The sequence below is a fragment of the Mastomys coucha genome, unplaced genomic scaffold, assembly GCF_008632895.1.
Source record: "Mastomys coucha isolate ucsf_1 unplaced genomic scaffold, UCSF_Mcou_1 pScaffold6, whole genome shotgun sequence".
Taxonomy (NCBI): Eukaryota; Metazoa; Chordata; class Mammalia; order Rodentia; family Muridae; genus Mastomys; species Mastomys coucha.
In genome coordinates, this window is record NW_022196912.1 from 84,774,211 (window position 1) to 84,793,238 (window position 19,028).

Here is a 19,028-nt window from a genome sequence, read left to right on the forward strand (position 1 = left end):
CTGAGGCCTCCGGGGCAGGAGGTGGGGGAGTGCCCGAGTTAACTAAACGCCGGCACGCCCGACTGCACCGTCCTGTTCCACACACTGTTCCCGGTGGTACCAGTTCTGAGGCTGGACCGCACACCTGCATAACCTGTCTTCCACCTCCGGGGTTTCCCCCTCGAGCTATTTTTGAAAACCCCAATTTCTACGAAGTTCCTGTGGTTGCTGGGCATCCCGGCAATATTGCAACGTTAATGGGACCAGGAGTTCTGGAGATGCTAAAGCAAAGTTAGGGGACCTTTGGCTGATTCTGAGACAAGGCATACTTGGCAACGTCTCAGTGTCCTATCTGCAGCTGGAAGAGGATAGCTTTTGCGTCTGACACCGGAGAAATGTTTGTAACCCATTTTACAGCATTGTAAAGAGGATTATAAAATGTAAGAGGCCTAACACTGCACAAAATATTGGGCAGTTGGGAGTTGTGAGGAGTGATTTGGTTAATGTTTCGGTCTGTTTTGTAATTTGAGTTCCAATCTTGTTCTTAAGGTAGAAACGAAGTTACTAATTTTATGTATACTGGTCAAGTTATTTCTAAAGTCCTGCAGAGAGTTTCAGTAGAAAAAAACATAAGGACTGGAAAGATGGCTCAGTGGTTAACAACGCTGGCTGCCCCTCAGAGGTTGATTTCCAGCACCTGCATGGCAGCTCACACGTCTGTCTGTTAGTCTGTCTGTTAACTCCAAGTAGGGATCCAGACTGGGCTGGGGGAGGTCCAACGCCCTCTTCTGGCCTGTGTAGACACCAGGTATGCATTTGGTGCACGGACATACATGCCGGCAAAACCCAAAATTAAGAAAAATTGGAAAAACTAGAAAAAATTACAACAAAACCAATTTGAGATGACACGTGACACAATCTAATTCTGTTTTGAGAAATACACTTCTTATAGCTAATAAATGAAGAAATTAAATTAACACCTTAACAGAACAGAAAATATATGCATTTTCTTGTATTCCCCACACAAAGAGCACTTATTTAGGGAACATAAGTAAGCCCAGACTTACATGCTCCAGGGACAAAGCCCGTGTGTGTGCTGACTTGAAAAAAAATGGTTGAAGAACAGTTCCTTCTTTGAAAGCTTCTTGGCACTTGTTTTGGTGGGCACATATTTTTGGCTTCGATGACTCAAAATCTCTTCAACTGTTCTATTGGTATCTTAGTGCTTGCTTACTGTCATAGATTTATGTTGGTCATGTAGTCAAATCCACCCTTACCCACTCTGCGACTAGGGCTATTGTGGAAGCGTCACGGGTTGAAGGCCCTCCACTACACTGGCCCCAGGATAGTCATGTCAATGTGGAGGATGTTGTGAAGGGGGAGCAGCCTTCTAAGTTTAGAGCATTGATCCTCTGTCTAGTGTGAGATGTATTTGTTCTTATTTGTACCTGCATTATCCCGTAGAGAGTTTGAGGGAGCTCACACAGAATACTATTTTTACACAAGATAAAAATAAGTGAGAGGAAACTGCATAAGATTTGAAAGGGGGGAAACAGGAAACCAGAACAATGCGACCAAAAAAAAAAAAAAAAGAAAATACCAAACAAGATTTGAGAGTGAGGTTTCTTAGTTTGTTTGCTTCTTGAGAGAAAGAAGAACAAAGTGATCAAGAGAGGCGCATCTTGTCCTGCTAAGACCTCAGAGACATTTCCCTTGTGAGCCTTCACAGAGTGGAAACCTGAGTACCCAGTTTGAGACAGAGATAAATATCCTCTGACAACCCTCCAAGTGTATTATTGTAGAAACATACTGTTTAAATGAATTAGGTAATAAAAAGTTTGAGGTCACAAGTGAAGATAATTTATGTTGCCAGTAATGGCAGATCCATATGCTCCGACCATCAGCCAAAGAATGGCTAGCCTGGAGAGACAGGAGGTTGTGCTGCTGGGACAGTGTCTGCTACAGTCATCATTTTCCTTGTGCCACAGATGATGCAAACAGGAAGACATTTGCTTTACACTAACTTCAAAGGAATTTTAAAGATTTTTTTTTTTCGGAACGAGCTGAGTTAATTTTAACAAGGTCAGTGACGTAAGTTGGTAAAGAAATTCAAATTCAATTTACTTATAAAGTGTGAGTAGGCTTAATTTGTATCTTAAACAGTTAAGCATGTAATTTCAAGGTGGAAAGTTACATAATAGTAAGTCAATGTAGCTAACGTTGAAAGAGCTCTTACAATTGCTCAGTTTTATAATGACAAGATATGGAATAAGAAACATGACTTAATAGGTATTTCATTCAACACACACACACAATAATACTTAACAAGTAAATGTTTTCAACTTTTAAAAATTTTATTTTGATACAATTTATTTATTTCTTGGGGGCCAGTGCTAATGCTATGGTATGTGTGCTCTTGCATGTGCTCTTGTATGTGTGTGTGTGTGTGTGTGTGTGTGTGTGTGTGTGTGTGTGCCTTGGAGGGCAGCCGTGGGAGTCAGCTTTGACTCTCCAGTATGTAGAACAAACTCAGGCCATCAGGTGGGGCGGCAGCCTATATAGGCTGTACGGTCTTACCGACTGTATTTTCCAACCTTTTGCTCTTTTCCATGTAACAAACTATAGTGGTTTACTGTAGGTTTGTTATGCTTTTCCCCCTCTTTTAATCTTCTTCACTAAAGTGCTAGATGTGATTGATGAGCTCTACAGTCAGCTTTAATTTTAGCCAAGACTAAGTGACAACAAAAATCAAGGCCATAGAATTTTCATATTTTATGTAGCCTAGGTTCAAATTATTTTTTTTCATGACAGGGTTTCTCTGTATAGCCCTGGCTGTCCTGGAACTCACTCTGTAGACCAGGCTGGCCTCGAACTCAGAAATCTGCCTGCCTCTGCCTCCCAAGTGCTGGGATTAAAGGCGTGTGCCACCACTGCCCGGCAGGTTCAAAATTTATTATCCAAGCAAAATCTATCTAGTTGAAATCCTAAAATTAGGCTGCTAAATATGGAGGTGCATACATTTAATTCCTGCACTTGGGAGGCAGAGGAAAGGCCTTGTACAACTGCAAGGGCCACACATTGTAAACTGAATAATTCCAAGATCTCTGTCTGTTAAGAAAGGTACAGGCACTGAAGGGGATGGTTGGGGTCCTGTGTTAGGGCTTGGGTCATTTGAGCAGATGGAGTAAGGATGGAAGTCTTGGATATGAGTTGGATTTTCAGCATAGTCCAGATAGAGGAGTTATAGCCTGGGCCTGGATGAAAGAGTTCATAAACTTAAAGACGCTGTAGAATTTTGCCAAATACATGCCTAGAATTGAGTTGTATTGACTAGAATTGTGTGTTGACTTGACCATCTGTCCTTCCATATGGGTTACTTGAAGCTAGTACATAATAATTGCAGTCTTTTTTAGATTTTTGTTTAAAATGCCATGGCTAAGGAAAATTATAAAATAAGAGATTTAATTTGGCATTACAGTTTTAGAAGGTTAGAATCCATGACGGTTGTAGGAAGGAACAGCTGAGAGCTCACATCTTGATCTACAACAATCAGGCAGAAAGAATCACATGAGTCATTTGAAACATGTCCACACCCAGTGACATACCTTCTCCAACAGGGCCATACCTCCTAATCCTTCCCAAACAGTTTCACTAACTGGAAACAAAGTGGTAACACATATGGACCTATGGGGGAGGGGAGGGTGGCATTTTCATTCAAACCACAACAGTGGCTTACAGTCACTACATGGAAGCGCCAGATTTCCTTCATACATTGTAAAGGAAAGACTCTTTAGGTTCAGGAAGGTGGGAATGTTGGACTTTGTTTTAGATATAAAGTATATTTCCAAATGCTGAGTTATGGGAGGTTGTATTCATAGCTAGTAGATCTAGTCACTAGTGATTGGCTCAGAAGAGCTCTGATCTAAGCAAGGGCTTGATTCATTGGCAGTGTCAAAATCTGAATGAACATTTGGGTACGTGGGAAACTGCGGAAGGTGGGACTTCTTTGGAGGAAACAGGTCACTGGGTACATTCCTTTGAAGGATAGTTTTGTGCCCAGCCCCCTACTCTGTTTCTCTTTTCCTCCTGGCTGCTTTGAGAGGAGCAGTTTTGCTTCAGTAGGCCCTTCTGCCATAAACCTTCCCTCACCACACAACCAAAAATTGTGGGGCCTGTTGACTACAGCTTACAGCCTCTGCACGTTAAGTTTTAAGTGGTTTCTGTCAAGTGTTTTGTCACAATAATGGACTATGCACTACTGTGTTCATCCTGCACAGTTCTGCTCTATGCACATCTCCTCCAGGAGGGCCTGTAGAATTTATCCAACCAAGACATTGAGTGAAGGGGAACAGAGAGATCCTTTCCAGCTTCACTGGTGACTGTCCTCAGGTTGGAGGTGATGTTGCCACAGAATCACAGGGAGATTCTTGCAGAGCTCAGAAGACATAACTAACTATCAAACACATGTTGAGTCCAGTTACTAACTATAGTTATAGTTGACAACCCTCAAGAAGAAGTGATAGTCAAGATATTTTGACTATAAGAGATTGGGATGTGGCCTATTGATCCTCAGATCTATGGAATAAATGAAACCATAGACTACTTAAGTAGCTACCCATAGCTTCTTCATATATGTGAGTGGGAGAATGCTAGTAATAGTGAGCAGAAAAGGAGTTAGAATCTATTATAGTATGATAGAGATGCAAAACACCTAACATCTGCTGGTAGGCCAGTTTTTAAACCTGGAATCCCTTAAATAAGGGGAAGGAGGCAGGTTTCTTTGAGGAAGGATGCTGCCTATAGTTACATTTCCAGAGAGGCCTGCAACCTTTCACCAGGATGAGTATGAATTGAGGAATGTGAAATTCTCAGATCTTCTAGAGGATAACAGCCTGCACAGTATTCCCTGCAGCATCTTTGTCACATACCAGCATTCCAGTAATCTCAGTAGACCCTGAAGGAAGTCAGATGGAGTCCTGGCAAGGATGTTGTTGTTCCTGAGAGGTCTAGAAGTAAAGATAAATGCTGAGTCTGTTTTCCCAGTTCCAAAATGTATGTGAAAACGGGCACACTGCACAGAGGAAACTCCGAAGAGGCTCATGAATGTCAGTGGAGGGATGAGGGATGTGAAATTGGAGGACTAATAGGCCTAGTGCGACCCTTGTGCCTACGGGAGAAAATCAAGTTAAACCTTAGCACCTGGAAAATTAGTTTAGTGTAAGTGTTAAAGACCTGAAAGACATTAGTGCAATTGTTAAAAGTCTGAGAGATTGGGCTGGAAGGATGGGCCAGAGGATAAGGACACTGCTCTTTCAGAGGACCATGGTGACTCACCATCTCTAACTCCAGTTTCAGAGGACCCAACACTCACTTCTGACCATTGCAGCCACCATACTTGTAGGCAAAGTACACATTTTTTAAAAAATCTTAAAAAAAAAATTAGATCTGAGAGACAGATGTACAGTACTGTCTTAATCCATTTTATATTGTTATAACACCACAAACTGAATTCGTAAGTCTCAGTTCTGAAGTTAGACAGTCCAATATCAAGATGCTGGCATCTGATACTTGCATTCTGGTTATATTATCACTTAGGAAAAGGCAGCAGGACAAGAACTTGATAATGTGAAATAGGTAGATGAAGGAAACCCTTTGTTAAAGAATCTGAGAGAGCCCATGACCTAGTAATCCCTTAAAGGGGCCATGTTTTGACATAGTTACAATAGGGATTAAGTTTCCAACATATAAATTTTGGTGGACACATTCAAATCATCCCAAATACACAAATTAGCTTGGAGATGTTTGTGAATTATATATATAAAAAATTTCACCAGTTTCAGGGAGACACCTCTACAGATAAGATAAAGCACTTGCTGAGCAAGTATGACACCCTTAGTCCAGGTCCCCAGCACGCATCTGAAAGCCAAGCATGGTGACATCACCTGTAGCTCCTGTACTGGAAATGCAGAGACAAGAAGACCTCAGGGACTTTCTGGTCAGCCAGCCTAGCTGAAACAGTGAGCCTGGGGTTCAGAGGGAAACCTTGCCTCAAAGAAATAAAAGGTAGAGAAGCAATTGAGGAAGACATTGTCAATCTCTGGCCTCTGCATGCACACACGAGTGAGCACACATAGAGAAGCTTACTTGTACATGTGTATACATGTGTAAATCTCACACACACAGTCAATTAAATGTTTATGCCAATTAATTTGTAATACTGCATCTAGGACCTTAACTAGAGCCAATAAACTTAAGCTTGGTAGCCTGAGCACAGCCGCTGACTTGAAACTCAAAATGTAGCTTTTTCACTTCCTGTGAACAAGGCTAATCTGAAGCATTTGCCTTCCTGAGGCTGTGATAGGCTTTTCAGCCCAGTAACACGGTATAATTCTCGACTGACCTTTGTTTCCTTGCTATCAAGAACGACATCATGGCAGTCTATTACTGTGATCTCATACATATAGTGATGGATATTAGGGATTTAAGACAGGGCATCCATGAGTCTAGGAGTTTGGGATCACACTGAGCAAAGTATTTTAACCCATTCCTTAAAACAGAACTAAATTATCCTTGAACCGGAGGATGGAACATAAATCCATGTGGTACTAGCACCTTACTGAAATTTATCCATCTCCGAGGATGAGTTGATGTGCTTAGCTATCCTATGTGGATTCTGAAGACAATGTACTACATTTACTGCTCTTTGATCCTTTCCCTCATACTACATGACTACCAGTTATCATGGGACTTTGAACAAATAACATGGCTGATGACCAATGCTATGGTATTCCATGTCTTGATACTTGGGTTTGAGGACTCAGCAGGCCTGATGGTAAGCACACCTATTATACAGAGCCTCTTGTAAACCCAAAATGAGAATCACAGCACTAGGATTCCTACCTAGGATTTTTGGAATATGAGCATGTCCTATCTGTGATGTTTACACTCCAGAAAGCCAACTCTTGGTTTGATACTAGGCATTGGCACATATTTAACACCAGACTATGGGATACTAAGTGACAGTGTGACATAAACTGGTCTTTAGGAACTGTGTGTGTTCTAGTTTACTGAACTATAAATGCAGACAACAGAATTCTGTTGCTGAATGGAACAGTACATACTGGAAAAGCTTGGCATGATCTGGAAGCACAGGTAGATTTCTAACAAACGTCCATGGAATCTTCCTTTCTCTCACAACCCCTGTGGCTCCTTTCTTCTTCTACAAATGCAGACTCAGGGCAGCAGAGGAAGTATGTGTACAGGCCTCATATTATTAATAATCAGTATTCTGTGTTAGTACTACTGTGAAGAAGTTTGCTGCTGATTTATGGCTCTATTCCACAAAGAGGAAAGATGACAATGAAGAAAAATTCTCCAGTGGGCACAATATTGAATGGTACATTGAATTGATCTTTTTATTAGGCAGGGAGTTGGCCTGAGTAAATGTTGATGTATGTTTGCATTCTAGGTAATAGATTGGTCAGTGACTTAGAAAGAAGAAGATTCAAATTAAGGATGTCAGTAGATCAGGTATTGTGGATGAGTTATTAGAAATACACAGAATGTGAAAATGTTTGTGAACCATATTACCCAGAACCTGAGGGTATCTACCCTGATAAGTGATTCTTCAAGATGCTATGCCCTGTAGATGTAAACTAGCTAGTCTCTTTGCCTAGTCACTGTACTACTTTCTTAGTTGCCTCATGTGGCAACAAGAACTTAAGCCAAATAGTAGACTCAACAGTATGTTTTTCTGTTTGCCAGGTATAATTCAGCTATTGCCATTGTGGAATGTTTAACCTACTTATGTCAGAGACTCAAGTCTGATATTGTTGTCTATATCAGGTGGTCATCTGATGGGAATTTAATTGTACTAGATCTTTTCTATTTTGATGGGAAAGGCAATATGCCTCCACAGAAACAGATTCATATTGCACATGGCTTATTTTTCCTGTCATAAAGCTCTGTCTTCGTTATGGTTTTACTGCTGTAAATAGATACCATGATCAAGGCAACTCTTATAAGGACAGCATTTAATTGGGGCTGGCTTAACAGGTTCAGAGGTTCAGTCCATTATCATCAAGGCAAGAACGTGGCAGCATGGTACAGGAGGAGCTGAGAGTTCTACATCTTCATCTGAAGACTGCTAGTAGATGCTTCCAGGCATCTAGGATGAGGGTCTTAAAGCCCATACCCACAGTGACACACCTAATCCAACAACGTCACACCTACTTGAACAGGGCCATACCTCCTAATAGTTCCACTCCCAGGGCCAAGTATATACAAACCATCACATTCCACTCCCTGACCCCCATAGGCTTCTTCAAACATATGAGTCTATGGGGGCTCTACCAAAACATAGCATAATGCAAAATACAGTTAGTCCAACTTCAAAAGTCTCCATAGTCTATAGTAGTCTCAACAATGTTAAAAGTACAAAGTTCAAAGTCTTGTCTGAGATTCATCCAATTACTTAACTGTAATCCCGAAAACAAGACAGGAAACCAGCTAGGCAAACTCTGAACTTGGCATCTCCATGTCTGATGTCAAAGCAGTCTTCAGCTCTCCAACTCCTTTTTCATTTTTGTTGACTGCAACAAACTTCTTTCTCCTGGGCTGGTTCCATTTTCTGTTAGCAGCTTTCTTCAGCAGATAACCCATCTCGAACATCTGGCATCTTGAACATCTTGGGGTCTCCAAAGCAACTTCAGTGTTATAGCTTCTTGTTTCAGTGTCTGGGATTCACACATGATCTTCTGCACTCCTCCAAAGGGCTGATGTCACTTCTCCAGCTCTGCTATCTGTAGCCCTCTAAGCTCAGGTTGATCCACTCCGTTGCCACTGCTGTTCTTCATAATCATCTCATGGTACTGGCATCTCCATTACTCTGTTGCAACTAGGCTTCACCAAGAGCCTCTCATAGGCCTCTTCACGGTGCCAAGCCTCAAACCCTTTGCATGACCTCTTCAGTCCCAGGCTGTCAACTGCAACTGGGGCCACGCTTCCACAAATGGCCTTCCATGGCCTCTTACAGTGCCAAGTCTTGGGTGTTCTTCATGCTTTCAAAACCAGTACCACCTGGTGACTCTTACACATTACCAAGTACAACTGCAGCAGAAAATACAAGCTTGGCTATCTCTGGAACACAGCTTCTTTGTGCTCTCAGAAAACACTTCCCAGAAGATTTTACCTTAGTGATGGTGGTCTCTTTTTTTGTTTGTTTTGTGTTTTGTTTTTGTTTGTTTGTTTTTGAGACAGGGTTTCTCTGTGTAGCCCTGGCTATTCTGAAACTCACTCTGTAGACCAGGCTGGCCTCGAACTCAGAAATCTGCCTGCCTCTGCCTCCCAAGTGCTGGGATTAAAGGCGTGTGCCACCACTGCCTGGTTGCTGGTCTCTTCTTAATCATTGCTAATTTCTTAGCTCCAGTTTACCAGCATGAATTGTCCCAGTAGTCTCTTCTATTCTGGAATCTAAAGCCAGAGCCAAATAGCCAAAACTCTGGAGTTCTGCTGCTTGTTGGGACTGGAACATGCCCCCTCCTTCAACTTTATCAACGCTGTGATTAAAGGTGTGTGCCACCACACCTGGACTTAAATTTTTCTTCACCTAGAACTTGCTCTGTCCAAGACTGGCCTTGAACTCAGAAATCTGGCTTTATCTCCAGGGATTAAAGGTGTGTACCACCATGATTGGATCTAATTTCAGCTAGGTAGTATCTTGCCCCAAAATCTTATTCCCTTAATCTGCTAACTCCCAGAACATAGGATTCAGCTCCATTTTATTTCCTGGTGCCCCTTTAATATTTAAACCATATATTTAGGTCATCTTGGTCATGGTGTTTGTTCACAGCAGTAAAACCCTAAAACACCCATGAAGACATGGCAACATGGCATACAAATTAACCCATTATTCTAATATATGCATACATATATAACCCATGGCCTGAGTTCATGGACCTGTGAACCAAGGGGTAGAGATACCATTGCTCTTAGATTATTCCTAATAATTCTTAGAGAATTTTTGTCCTCATAAGTTATTCTCTACACACTGGGCTTGGCGAATCTGAAGGCCTAACTGGCCAAGAGACAGAGCCTTTCTCTCATGTAAGTAAGTCACAATTTTATGAACTGGGGGCTGAAGCTACTGAAAGACCCCTGTGGGGAGATCCCCCACTCAAATCTCGGGAGGACGTGCACCCAAGGAATCACAAGAGACCGTCTTGATCACAAGAGGCAGTTTATTCGGAGCGCTCTGGGCCGACCCCCAATCTCACGCAGGAGATATAGGAATCGACCACAAGGCTCAGGGGTTAGGGGTTTATGTAAGAAAAAGGTCTGGGGGAACAAATGAATCAGTGTGGCTATACGTGATTGGCCAGTTCAAATATTAACTATATTACATGTAGAACAGAGTGGAAAATTCCTAAGGTTGGTGTTAATCTGAGTCAATGGAGCATCTGACCTTAAACTATATCTAAGAGGACCAGATGGCCCACTACTCAGTGTCTGCCCAGACATGTCCTTGCATGTTTTCTCTTCTATATCTTTTTGGCCTGTTAGTTCCCAGAATGTCTTAACAGCTTGCTTATTTTTGCCCAGGCTTATTTGGACATATTCGACCTTGGTCCACTGTGTTTTTCTTCAAACCTGCAATTTTCTCATTAGCCAGCACAAGTCTCAAATTTAACTCTTTCACTACTACATAGCAGCCTTTTGGCCTTCATGCCACAGAACCAACAGGACAGTGGGCAAATTGTATTGGTTGCTGTTCCTGGTCCTAATCACTACAGGGAAATTTGTTGCTGCTCCACAGAGAGAGTAAGGAAGACTATGTCTGAAGTCCTAGGTATACCCCTTAATATTCACATGTTAATTGAACATAATAATATATATGTATACTTGTATATATATATATATATTTAAGCCTTTAGAATTTTTTTATACAGCCCAATTTATTTTCTAACTAGTATAATCCATATGTTGAACTGATCAGTTAACTGCCAAGGTCAACCTATTTCATGTGAGAGTTTGTAAGCCTTTTTGAGATACATGCAAAAGCATGCTAATGGATACCAGTACCTCTTCAAATTGCTTGTTATAGACTCATTTATACAATACAGAGGGAAGCAGCAGGCTTGGGTATCAGAAAACTAAGTTAGGAAGGACTTTATTTATGATGGGGTAAAGTGAATGTGAAAAAGGACAAAAAAAATTAATGGAGGATGCAGAGGAGAAAACAGTTTAAATATTAAGATTTTTTGAGGTGCAAGAGCTTTACTGGGGGCTGGAAAGATGGCTCAGAGGTTAAGAGCACTGACTGCTCTTTCGAAGGTCCTGAGTTCAAATCCCAGAAACCACATGGTGGTTCACAACCATCTGTAATGAGTTCTGATGTCCTCTTCTGGTCCATCTGAAGACAGCTACAGTGTACTTAGATATAATAATAAAAAATAAATCTTTAAAAAAAATTAGCTTAACCTCATTTATTTTCCTCAAGATTGGCCTTGGATTTGAAATCCTCATTTTTCAGCTTCCCAAGTGATGTGTTAAGTTTATTCATGTTGTAGCATGTATCAGTATTTATCTTTTCCTTCTGACTAAATAGTATTTCATTGTATGGCTATCTCACATTTTGTTTACCCATTAATTATTTGGCATTTGAGATGTGTCTTAGTTGGGTTTTGTTGGGGTGAAGAGACAACATGACCACAATAACTCTTATAAAGGAAAACATTTAATTGGGCTGGCTTGCAGTTTAGAACTTTAGTCTCTTATCATCATGGAGGGAAGCATAGCATTGTACAGGCAGACATGGTGCTGGAGAGGTAGCTGAGTGTTCTACATCTGCATGGGCAGACACCAAGGAGAGAGAGTGACACTGGGTCTGGCTTGAGCTTCTAAACCCTCAAAGCCTAACCTAGTGATGCACTTTCACCAATAAGGCTATAAGACTCCACAAGGCCACAAGTCCTAATCCTTTCCAATAATGCCACTCTATATGAGCCTGTGGGGACCATTTTTATTCAAACTGCCACAGTTACTTCTGTTTCTTCCATATTACGAGCACTACCATTTCTAAACAAGTTTCTGTATGGACTTGCATTGTCATCTCTTTGGGATATATGCTTAGAAGGAGAATTGCTGAGCCACCTAGGCATGTCGAATTGGTGTGAGCACTAGCAGACTTCTTCCTCCTGCTGCTATAGCATGTCATGTTTCACCTGTAGAGTGTGATGGTGTCAGTTTCCCTACAGAATCATCAGTGCTTTCTGTTGTCACTTTTGCTCAGAGTCACTGCAGATGTGATGAGGTAACATTTGGCTTTGATTTGAATTTCTGTAAAGACTAAAGATGGCCTACTGGCCATTTACATGTGCTCACTTGGGACATACAAAACATTTGAAAACTTTTTGGCTACTTAAAATTTCAGATTATTTATGTTTTTATTATGTCATACTAATACCTTAGATTATACTTCAATGTCTCCGAGTTCATTCCACCTTCCCTCTCCTACCCCTTGGGTAACTCTATCTCTGCCATTATGTGCTTTATAGCTCTTGAATCCTAGTACATACATCATTTTAACCCATGGATGCTGAGCAATACAAAACTAACTAAACAACAACAAAAGAATGCAGTTCCTATATTTAGTTCCTGCTGTTATAATATTTATTTATTTATTTATTTAGGCATTCACTATGTAATTCACTTTGGCCCTGAGTTTATTTATTCAAGATTGGCCTTGGATTTGAAATCCTCACTTTTCAGCTTCCCAAGTGATGTGTTAAGTTCACTGTTATTTTATTGTTTAATCCCAGTACTCAGGAGGTAGAGACAGGAAGATCTCTGACTTGGAGGCCAGGGTGGTCTACATAGTGAGTTCTGGACCAACCAAGATTGCACAATGAGACTCTGTCTCAAACTATAATACAATAAAGTAAAATAAATTTAGGCATGGCAGTAGCACGTGCTTATAATGGATTACTCAGGAGCTGGAATTAGGAAAACCAGGGATCAAGTCCAACCTGGCCTGTGAGGCAATATCCTGGCATTGGTAAACTATTCCAGAAATGCCTACAGAAAGAAGCAGGGAACAGTGGCACTCCAGCAACCATGAGCACAACCTGAGAGGAGCTAGAGCTGCCTGGAGAAATGCCTCATTCCAGCTCCAATGCGGGGAAACAGGAGGGAACCCTGAAACATTCCCTTGTGCCAGAAAACAAGGAACTGCCTAAAATAAATTAGGAGAATGTTAATTTAAAAATATAGGAGCAGACTCAAAGAGGCTCTTTTTGGCTAAATCTAGGGAATTTTGAATATTAAAGAGCAGGAAGGCTAAAGAGATGTTCTCTGGATAGGAGCACTGGCTGTGTAAGTATGATGGCCTGAGTTCAGATCTCTAGTACCCATGAAAAAAGCCACGGAGCGCTGGCACCTATAACTCCAGTGCTAACTAGGGAAGAGACAGAGGAGCTCTGGGGTTTGCTAACAGCCAGCCTGGCCTAATTGGTGAACTCCAGGTTTAGTGAGAGACTTTGTCACAATAGAACAAGGCATCGAGTGGTAGAAAAGGGCACTAGACATCCTCCTCTGACCTCTACAAGCCCAAACATCTTTGCACACACACACACACACACACACACACACACACACACACACACACATTTTAAAAATATAAGGTGGCATTGAACAATCTTTTAAAGAGTTCATGAATCTATAGTCACTTTTCTGTTGTGCTAAACACGTAACTATGCTGGCTTATTTTATGTCAACTTGACACAAGCTAGAGTTAACTCAAAGGAGGGAGCCTCGATTGAAAAAATGCCTCCATTAGATCTGGCTACAGGGTATTTTCTTAATTAATGATTGATAGGGGAGGACCCATCCCATTTTGAGTGGTCCTATCCTTGATCCTGGGTTCTAAGGAATGTAAGCTGGGCAAGCAAGTAAACACACCCCTCCATGGCTTCTATACCAGATCCTGCCTCCAGGTTCCTGCCCTGTTTGAGTTCCTGTTCTGGCTTTCTTCAATAATGAACAACAGTATGGAAGCCTAGCCAAATAAACCCTCCCCAACTTGCTTTTTGGTTGTGATGTTTCATTCTAGCAACAGAAGCTCTAGCTAAGACAATGACCAAGGCAACTTAGGGGAAAAAGGATTTAGATTGGGCTTAAGTTCTAGAGGGAGGAGTATATTACTATCTAGGCTAGGAAGCGTGGTAGCAGGCAGGCAGCATGCTAGGAGCAGTTAAGAGCTCACATCTTCAACTACAAGCAGCAAACAAGTTTTCAAAACCTGCCCTCAATGATATACTTCCTCCAGCAAGACCACACCTACTGGAACAGTGCCACCAACTGAAGACCAACTGTTCAAATGTCTAAGATTATTGAGAGACATCTCATCCAAACCATCTTAGGGATGCTCAACATATAAAAGGGGTGTATGCATGTGTGTGTGTGTGTGAAAGAGAGAGAGAGAGAAAGAGAGAGAGAGAGAGAGAGAGAAAGAGAGAGAGAGAGGCGCTAACTATAAAATGTAAAGGAATTATAGAGTTGTTTTTAAATTTCCATTTAAAATAACATAAAAGTAATTCAGACATGGATACCAGGATGTGCTGAAGTCATTAGGTGAAAAATCTTTAGGCAACAGTTGAAGATACACTATATACATAGTTATTTACTGAGGCTTTTTTGTAATGTCCAATCTCGTAGTATTTACCCATAGATTACTTCACTAAAAGGGGATATAGGTTTTACAAAAGTGAGGAGTTGCTTGTAACATATTCTGCTTAAGTAGAGACCATGGATCTAGTCCTTAAGAGGCTGGCAGTAGAGTATGGGCAAGAGGAAACTGAGGAGATAAATGGGGTGGAAATATCTAATGGTCAAAGAGCAGGAAGTAATGGTGTCTGTAGGATGCTGACCACACCAGAAGTTTAGGTAGAGAGGCAGAAACACTAAAAAGAAAGAGTAAGGGTATTTTTACAAAGTGTTTGTTGCATTGTGCTTTTCCTTCATGTCTGCCTGCAACCTTTAAGGCTGCCAAGGCCCCCTGTACCACCCATATGGTGCCTGATTTTAGTGTGTGTGTGTGTGTGTGTGTGTGTGTAATCTTCACACAGTCTTTGCAACTTTGGGGTAGATGTTACAATTAGACATTGAGTCAATTACAAATTAATTACAAATGAACCTCTAGCTTACTTTGCTCTAAATTAGCTTAATTTTAAGATCTAGTCTTGCTTAGCATCCGTATACAACAAGGCAAGGCATCCTCTTTTTAAAATATGACATTACTTAAAAAATGATGCCTGGAGGAGAATGCAGAGCACTTTAATTTGTCCAAATGTTGCTAGCATGTATTGGAACAGCCAGAATAATGATTTCTGACACTAGATAATACTTTTAAATTCTATGAAAGTGTGCATGGGTGCTATTTATTTTTGTGTGTTTTCTGTTGAAAACAATGCAGTATATAGTCTGTCACTGTCTTCACAGTCTGGGGGTGGGCCAAGGTACAGAGGGTGTGACGCTGGTATTTGTGTGAACTCCAGCTGGTGATGCTGAGCTCCGTTCATCAGCTTTCCCCTCCCTTTTCTTCCCCAGTCCTTCCCACCAGCGCCACAGCAACATCCTCAGAATCTGAGCGAACTGCGCCCAGAACAGGCACAGAGCCTCTCAACTGCCAGAAACCCGCAGGGCCCTGGAGAAGACCACAAGAGCATTGACAGCGCCTTGCCACACCAGCCCGCAGTCCGCCATGGCCAAGAGCCGCAAGGACAGAAACAGTTGGGGTGAGTAGCAATTGGTAACTTGTGCAGCCTTCACAGGGTCTGGCCCTGTGTTTTCTGCTGCTGGGTTCCAGCTCCGAGGAATCGCGCTGTCACCAGTGCTGAGCCTGGTGCAGGCCCGGCCTGCAGCTCCTTCCCCATCCTGTGCTGCCTCCTCCCAGCATTTGGACAGCACCCGCCCGGTTGCTCCCGTGACTCCGGGCTCCGCCCTAGAGATAGATTGGAAGGTGGGCGCTGAAGGTGGTCTAGGGCTGTGGTTGCTGGCAAAGAGAGAAACAGGGTCGATCTGGAGCAAGTTGAGCCCCAACCAGCTTTCTGGGGCAAGGGCTTACTCGGATGCTGGCCGGCTCTGGGCCGGCGGTGGAACAATGAGGTGGAGCGCGCGGGCTAGGACACTGCGCTGCAGAAGCATCTCAGCAGCCTGGGAGATGGGGTACCCTCCTGAGAGTCTCCAGCACTGTACACTTACTTCAGTTTGGGGTTAGTGGAGGAATGGGGAAGAAGGCGAGCAGAGTTGGGGTTTCTAGCCTGCTGGCTGATTCGGACCTTTCGCCTAATTCAGACTAGCTTGGCTTTGTTCTTCGATTTTTACCTTGTGAAAATATTGGGTTCATGATTCAGCACCGGGCCTAGGGAAGGGCTGGGCCTAGTGGGTTCACGCGCGAGTGGGTGGGCGGTGCTCACGCAGTCAGAGAGGAGAAGAGCGCAGCGATGCGGGAGAAACCGCGCCCCGCCCGCTCTCCTGTTCCTGACCAGATCTGGAGGAGTGTGGGCAGGCTGGGCCGCCTTGTAGGGTTGGGCTCCAGATTTCTTGCAGGCACAGTGTTTAGCTCATCAACATCCTAACTAAAGCCCTATAAACATTTTATGATTGGAGCCAATGCGGATCTCAACCACAGACAGGTGGTGCATAAGAGAAATATTGTGTTCAAGTGGTTTTGCTTTGTTATTGTTTTGAAAGTTCACGCCCACTAGGGGAGTTCAGTACTCCTTGGTTCTCTGATTCTGAGTTCTATTTCTGTCATCTTACTAAGAGGATAGCTGTACCTTCTAGTTAGTTACTTGTTTTCCTTTGTTAAAAGATTATAATGCCTCCTTGCCTTCCAGTGATGCAGTGGTCACAGGCTCAGCCTGTTCTAGGGGCACGGTTTACATTTGAGAGTATACTAGATTCGTGTTACTGTGAAGAGGGGGCAGGTAGGCACTTCCAGGATCACCAAGCCTGGATTTCAGTATTGCAGATGCAGTCTTTGCTTCCTTTGAAAACTTGGGTGAAGATTTCTAGTGTCCCTTGCATCTTGTTCTCCCTCTAGAATAGGACTTTGAACACTGTTGACCATCACAGTGAAGGTGCATATATTCAACTCAGATTTTAGTATTATTCTCTGGGTTGGATTGTTGACTCCACCCAGTTAGGAGCCAGGCGTGTAGAAATTTATTCTGAGAATTAAAATTTTTCTTATTATGTTTTGGCTCATTATTCTTCAGTCTTTGGTTACAGATTTCTTAGACAGTAGGTCCTCTCCTCCTCTCTTTGGTATGCCATTCTCAAATGGGATTTATAAAGATCACATTGGAAACTTAGTAGAGATAAAGGTCCCCACAGCATCCAGGGGTTTTGAGTCAACAGGTCTGAAGTAAGGCCTAGAAATTTGTCTTTTGATTTATTAGTATTGTAAATAGTTGGGGAACAGCTAGCCTGTGATGCTGTTACTTTGAGAAACCATCTCTTAGCTCATTTATGTTTAATAATTATCTTCCTAACAGTTCACTCCAAAGCCATCAAGACAGTATCAATATAAGTGATAAATTAGGGGCAATGTCACAGTCATCACTTGTCCACTGGAAGCCTTCACTAAACACTGGAATTGTGGATTGTGACTTCAGTGTTTTGTGGGGGTGCTTCCCTACTTAGGTTTTTACTTGCTGTGAAGTATCTATAAATTATTTAGGAAATATGGTGTTAAAGAGCTAGAAATTCTAACAAAGCTGTTAACTATTCCTACCTAAATTCCACTTTACTCCCAGTACCTGTGTGCCTGGTAGTGCACATGATGGTGTTTCCAATGCAAATCCATTGGAATTAGTCCATTTGCTCTTTAGGTTTTTTTTTTTTGTTTGTTTTGTTTTTTGGTTTTTCAAGACAGGGTTTCTCTGTAGCCCCGGCTGTCCTGGAACTCACTCTGTAGACCAGGCTGGCCTCGAACTCAAAAATCCACCTGCCTCTGCCTCCCAAGTGCTGGGATTAAAGGCATGCACCACTGTGCTCACTTTGGCAGCACATATACTAAAATTGGAACGATACAGAGAAGATTAGCATGGCCCCTGCTTATGGATGACATGCAAATTCGTGAAGCGTTCCATTTTTTTTTTTTTAAAAAGGCGTGCACCACCACCGCCTGGCCGCTCTTTAGTCTTTAAAATACTTGTGTCTTTACTTATCTATTTTGCAGATGGAAACAATGGAAGTCACTGGTAGGATAAATGACTTAAAGTCATCTATTTTGTGAGTTAGAGAGCTGTAGTTAGAAGCAAGGGTTTTCTTTGGAATTACTCTTTGTAACATGATACTATGGAGTGTTTTTACAAATGAAAGAGTTGGGGTGTGAGGACAATATGGAAACCAAGTTCTCACAGGAAGCCACAAGTTTCTCTGATGAGAAAATAGTCCACTGATGCTTAAAGAAAACAGCACAGTGGTCCTTTCACCTAGCCACCATCAGAGACATCATAAAGACAAAAATGAGGCAGAGTAGATAACCCAGACTCTGAAAATACAATGATTCCCAAGTAAAGAGCAGGAAAACCGTTTGCAAACAAGAGCTAGGCCCTGTAGAACTTTGAGATGAGGATTCATCTACTGAGGGATAATGCCTTTTACAGAGATCAGGGAGGCTAGAGAGCAGAAGAGCTTAGATTGTCTACTGAGGGACAATGCCTTTTACAGAGATCAGGGAGGCTAGAGAGCAGAAGAACTTGTATTGTTTACCAGAGTTAGGGCTGTTGAGGATCCTACTCAGTCACCACGGGAAGCAGGCATGCGAACTCCATTGAGAATCCACCACCAGCCTGTATGAAGAAGTTTGAGTATATGGAAGTACTTCTTAAGAGTTTACCTTTCGGGCTGGTGAGATGGCTCAGCGGGTAGGAGCATTGACTGCTCTTCCAAAGGTCCTGAGTTTGGATCCCAGCCACCACATGGTGGCTCACAACCACCCGTAATGAGATCTGATGCCCTCTTCTGGTGTGTCTGAAGACAGC

At 42.3% G+C, this 19,028-nt stretch overlaps 1 protein-coding gene and 1 non-coding gene across 4 annotated transcripts in view; both read left to right on the forward strand.

Moving 5' to 3' along the window:
* Atl1 (atlastin GTPase 1) overlaps positions 1 to 19,028 on the forward strand; it is a 79,491-nt gene that overhangs the window by 247 nt on the left and 60,216 nt on the right. Inside the window, exons 1-2 of one of the 3 annotated variants that reach the window (XM_031355902.1) lie at positions 4 to 419; positions 15,583 to 15,770. In XM_031355902.1, the coding sequence (XP_031211762.1) occupies positions 15,737 to 15,770 (34 nt within the window). In that variant the 5' untranslated portion in view covers positions 4 to 419; positions 15,583 to 15,736. Of the gene's footprint in view, positions 1 to 3; positions 420 to 15,582; positions 15,771 to 19,028 lie in introns of those variants that run through there. The other 2 variants (XM_031355903.1, XM_031355900.1) reach the window with 2 other exon arrangements.
* Positions 18,031 to 18,137, forward strand: LOC116081220. The gene has a single exon (XR_004114746.1). It is a non-coding gene; the product is annotated as a U6 spliceosomal RNA (small nuclear RNA).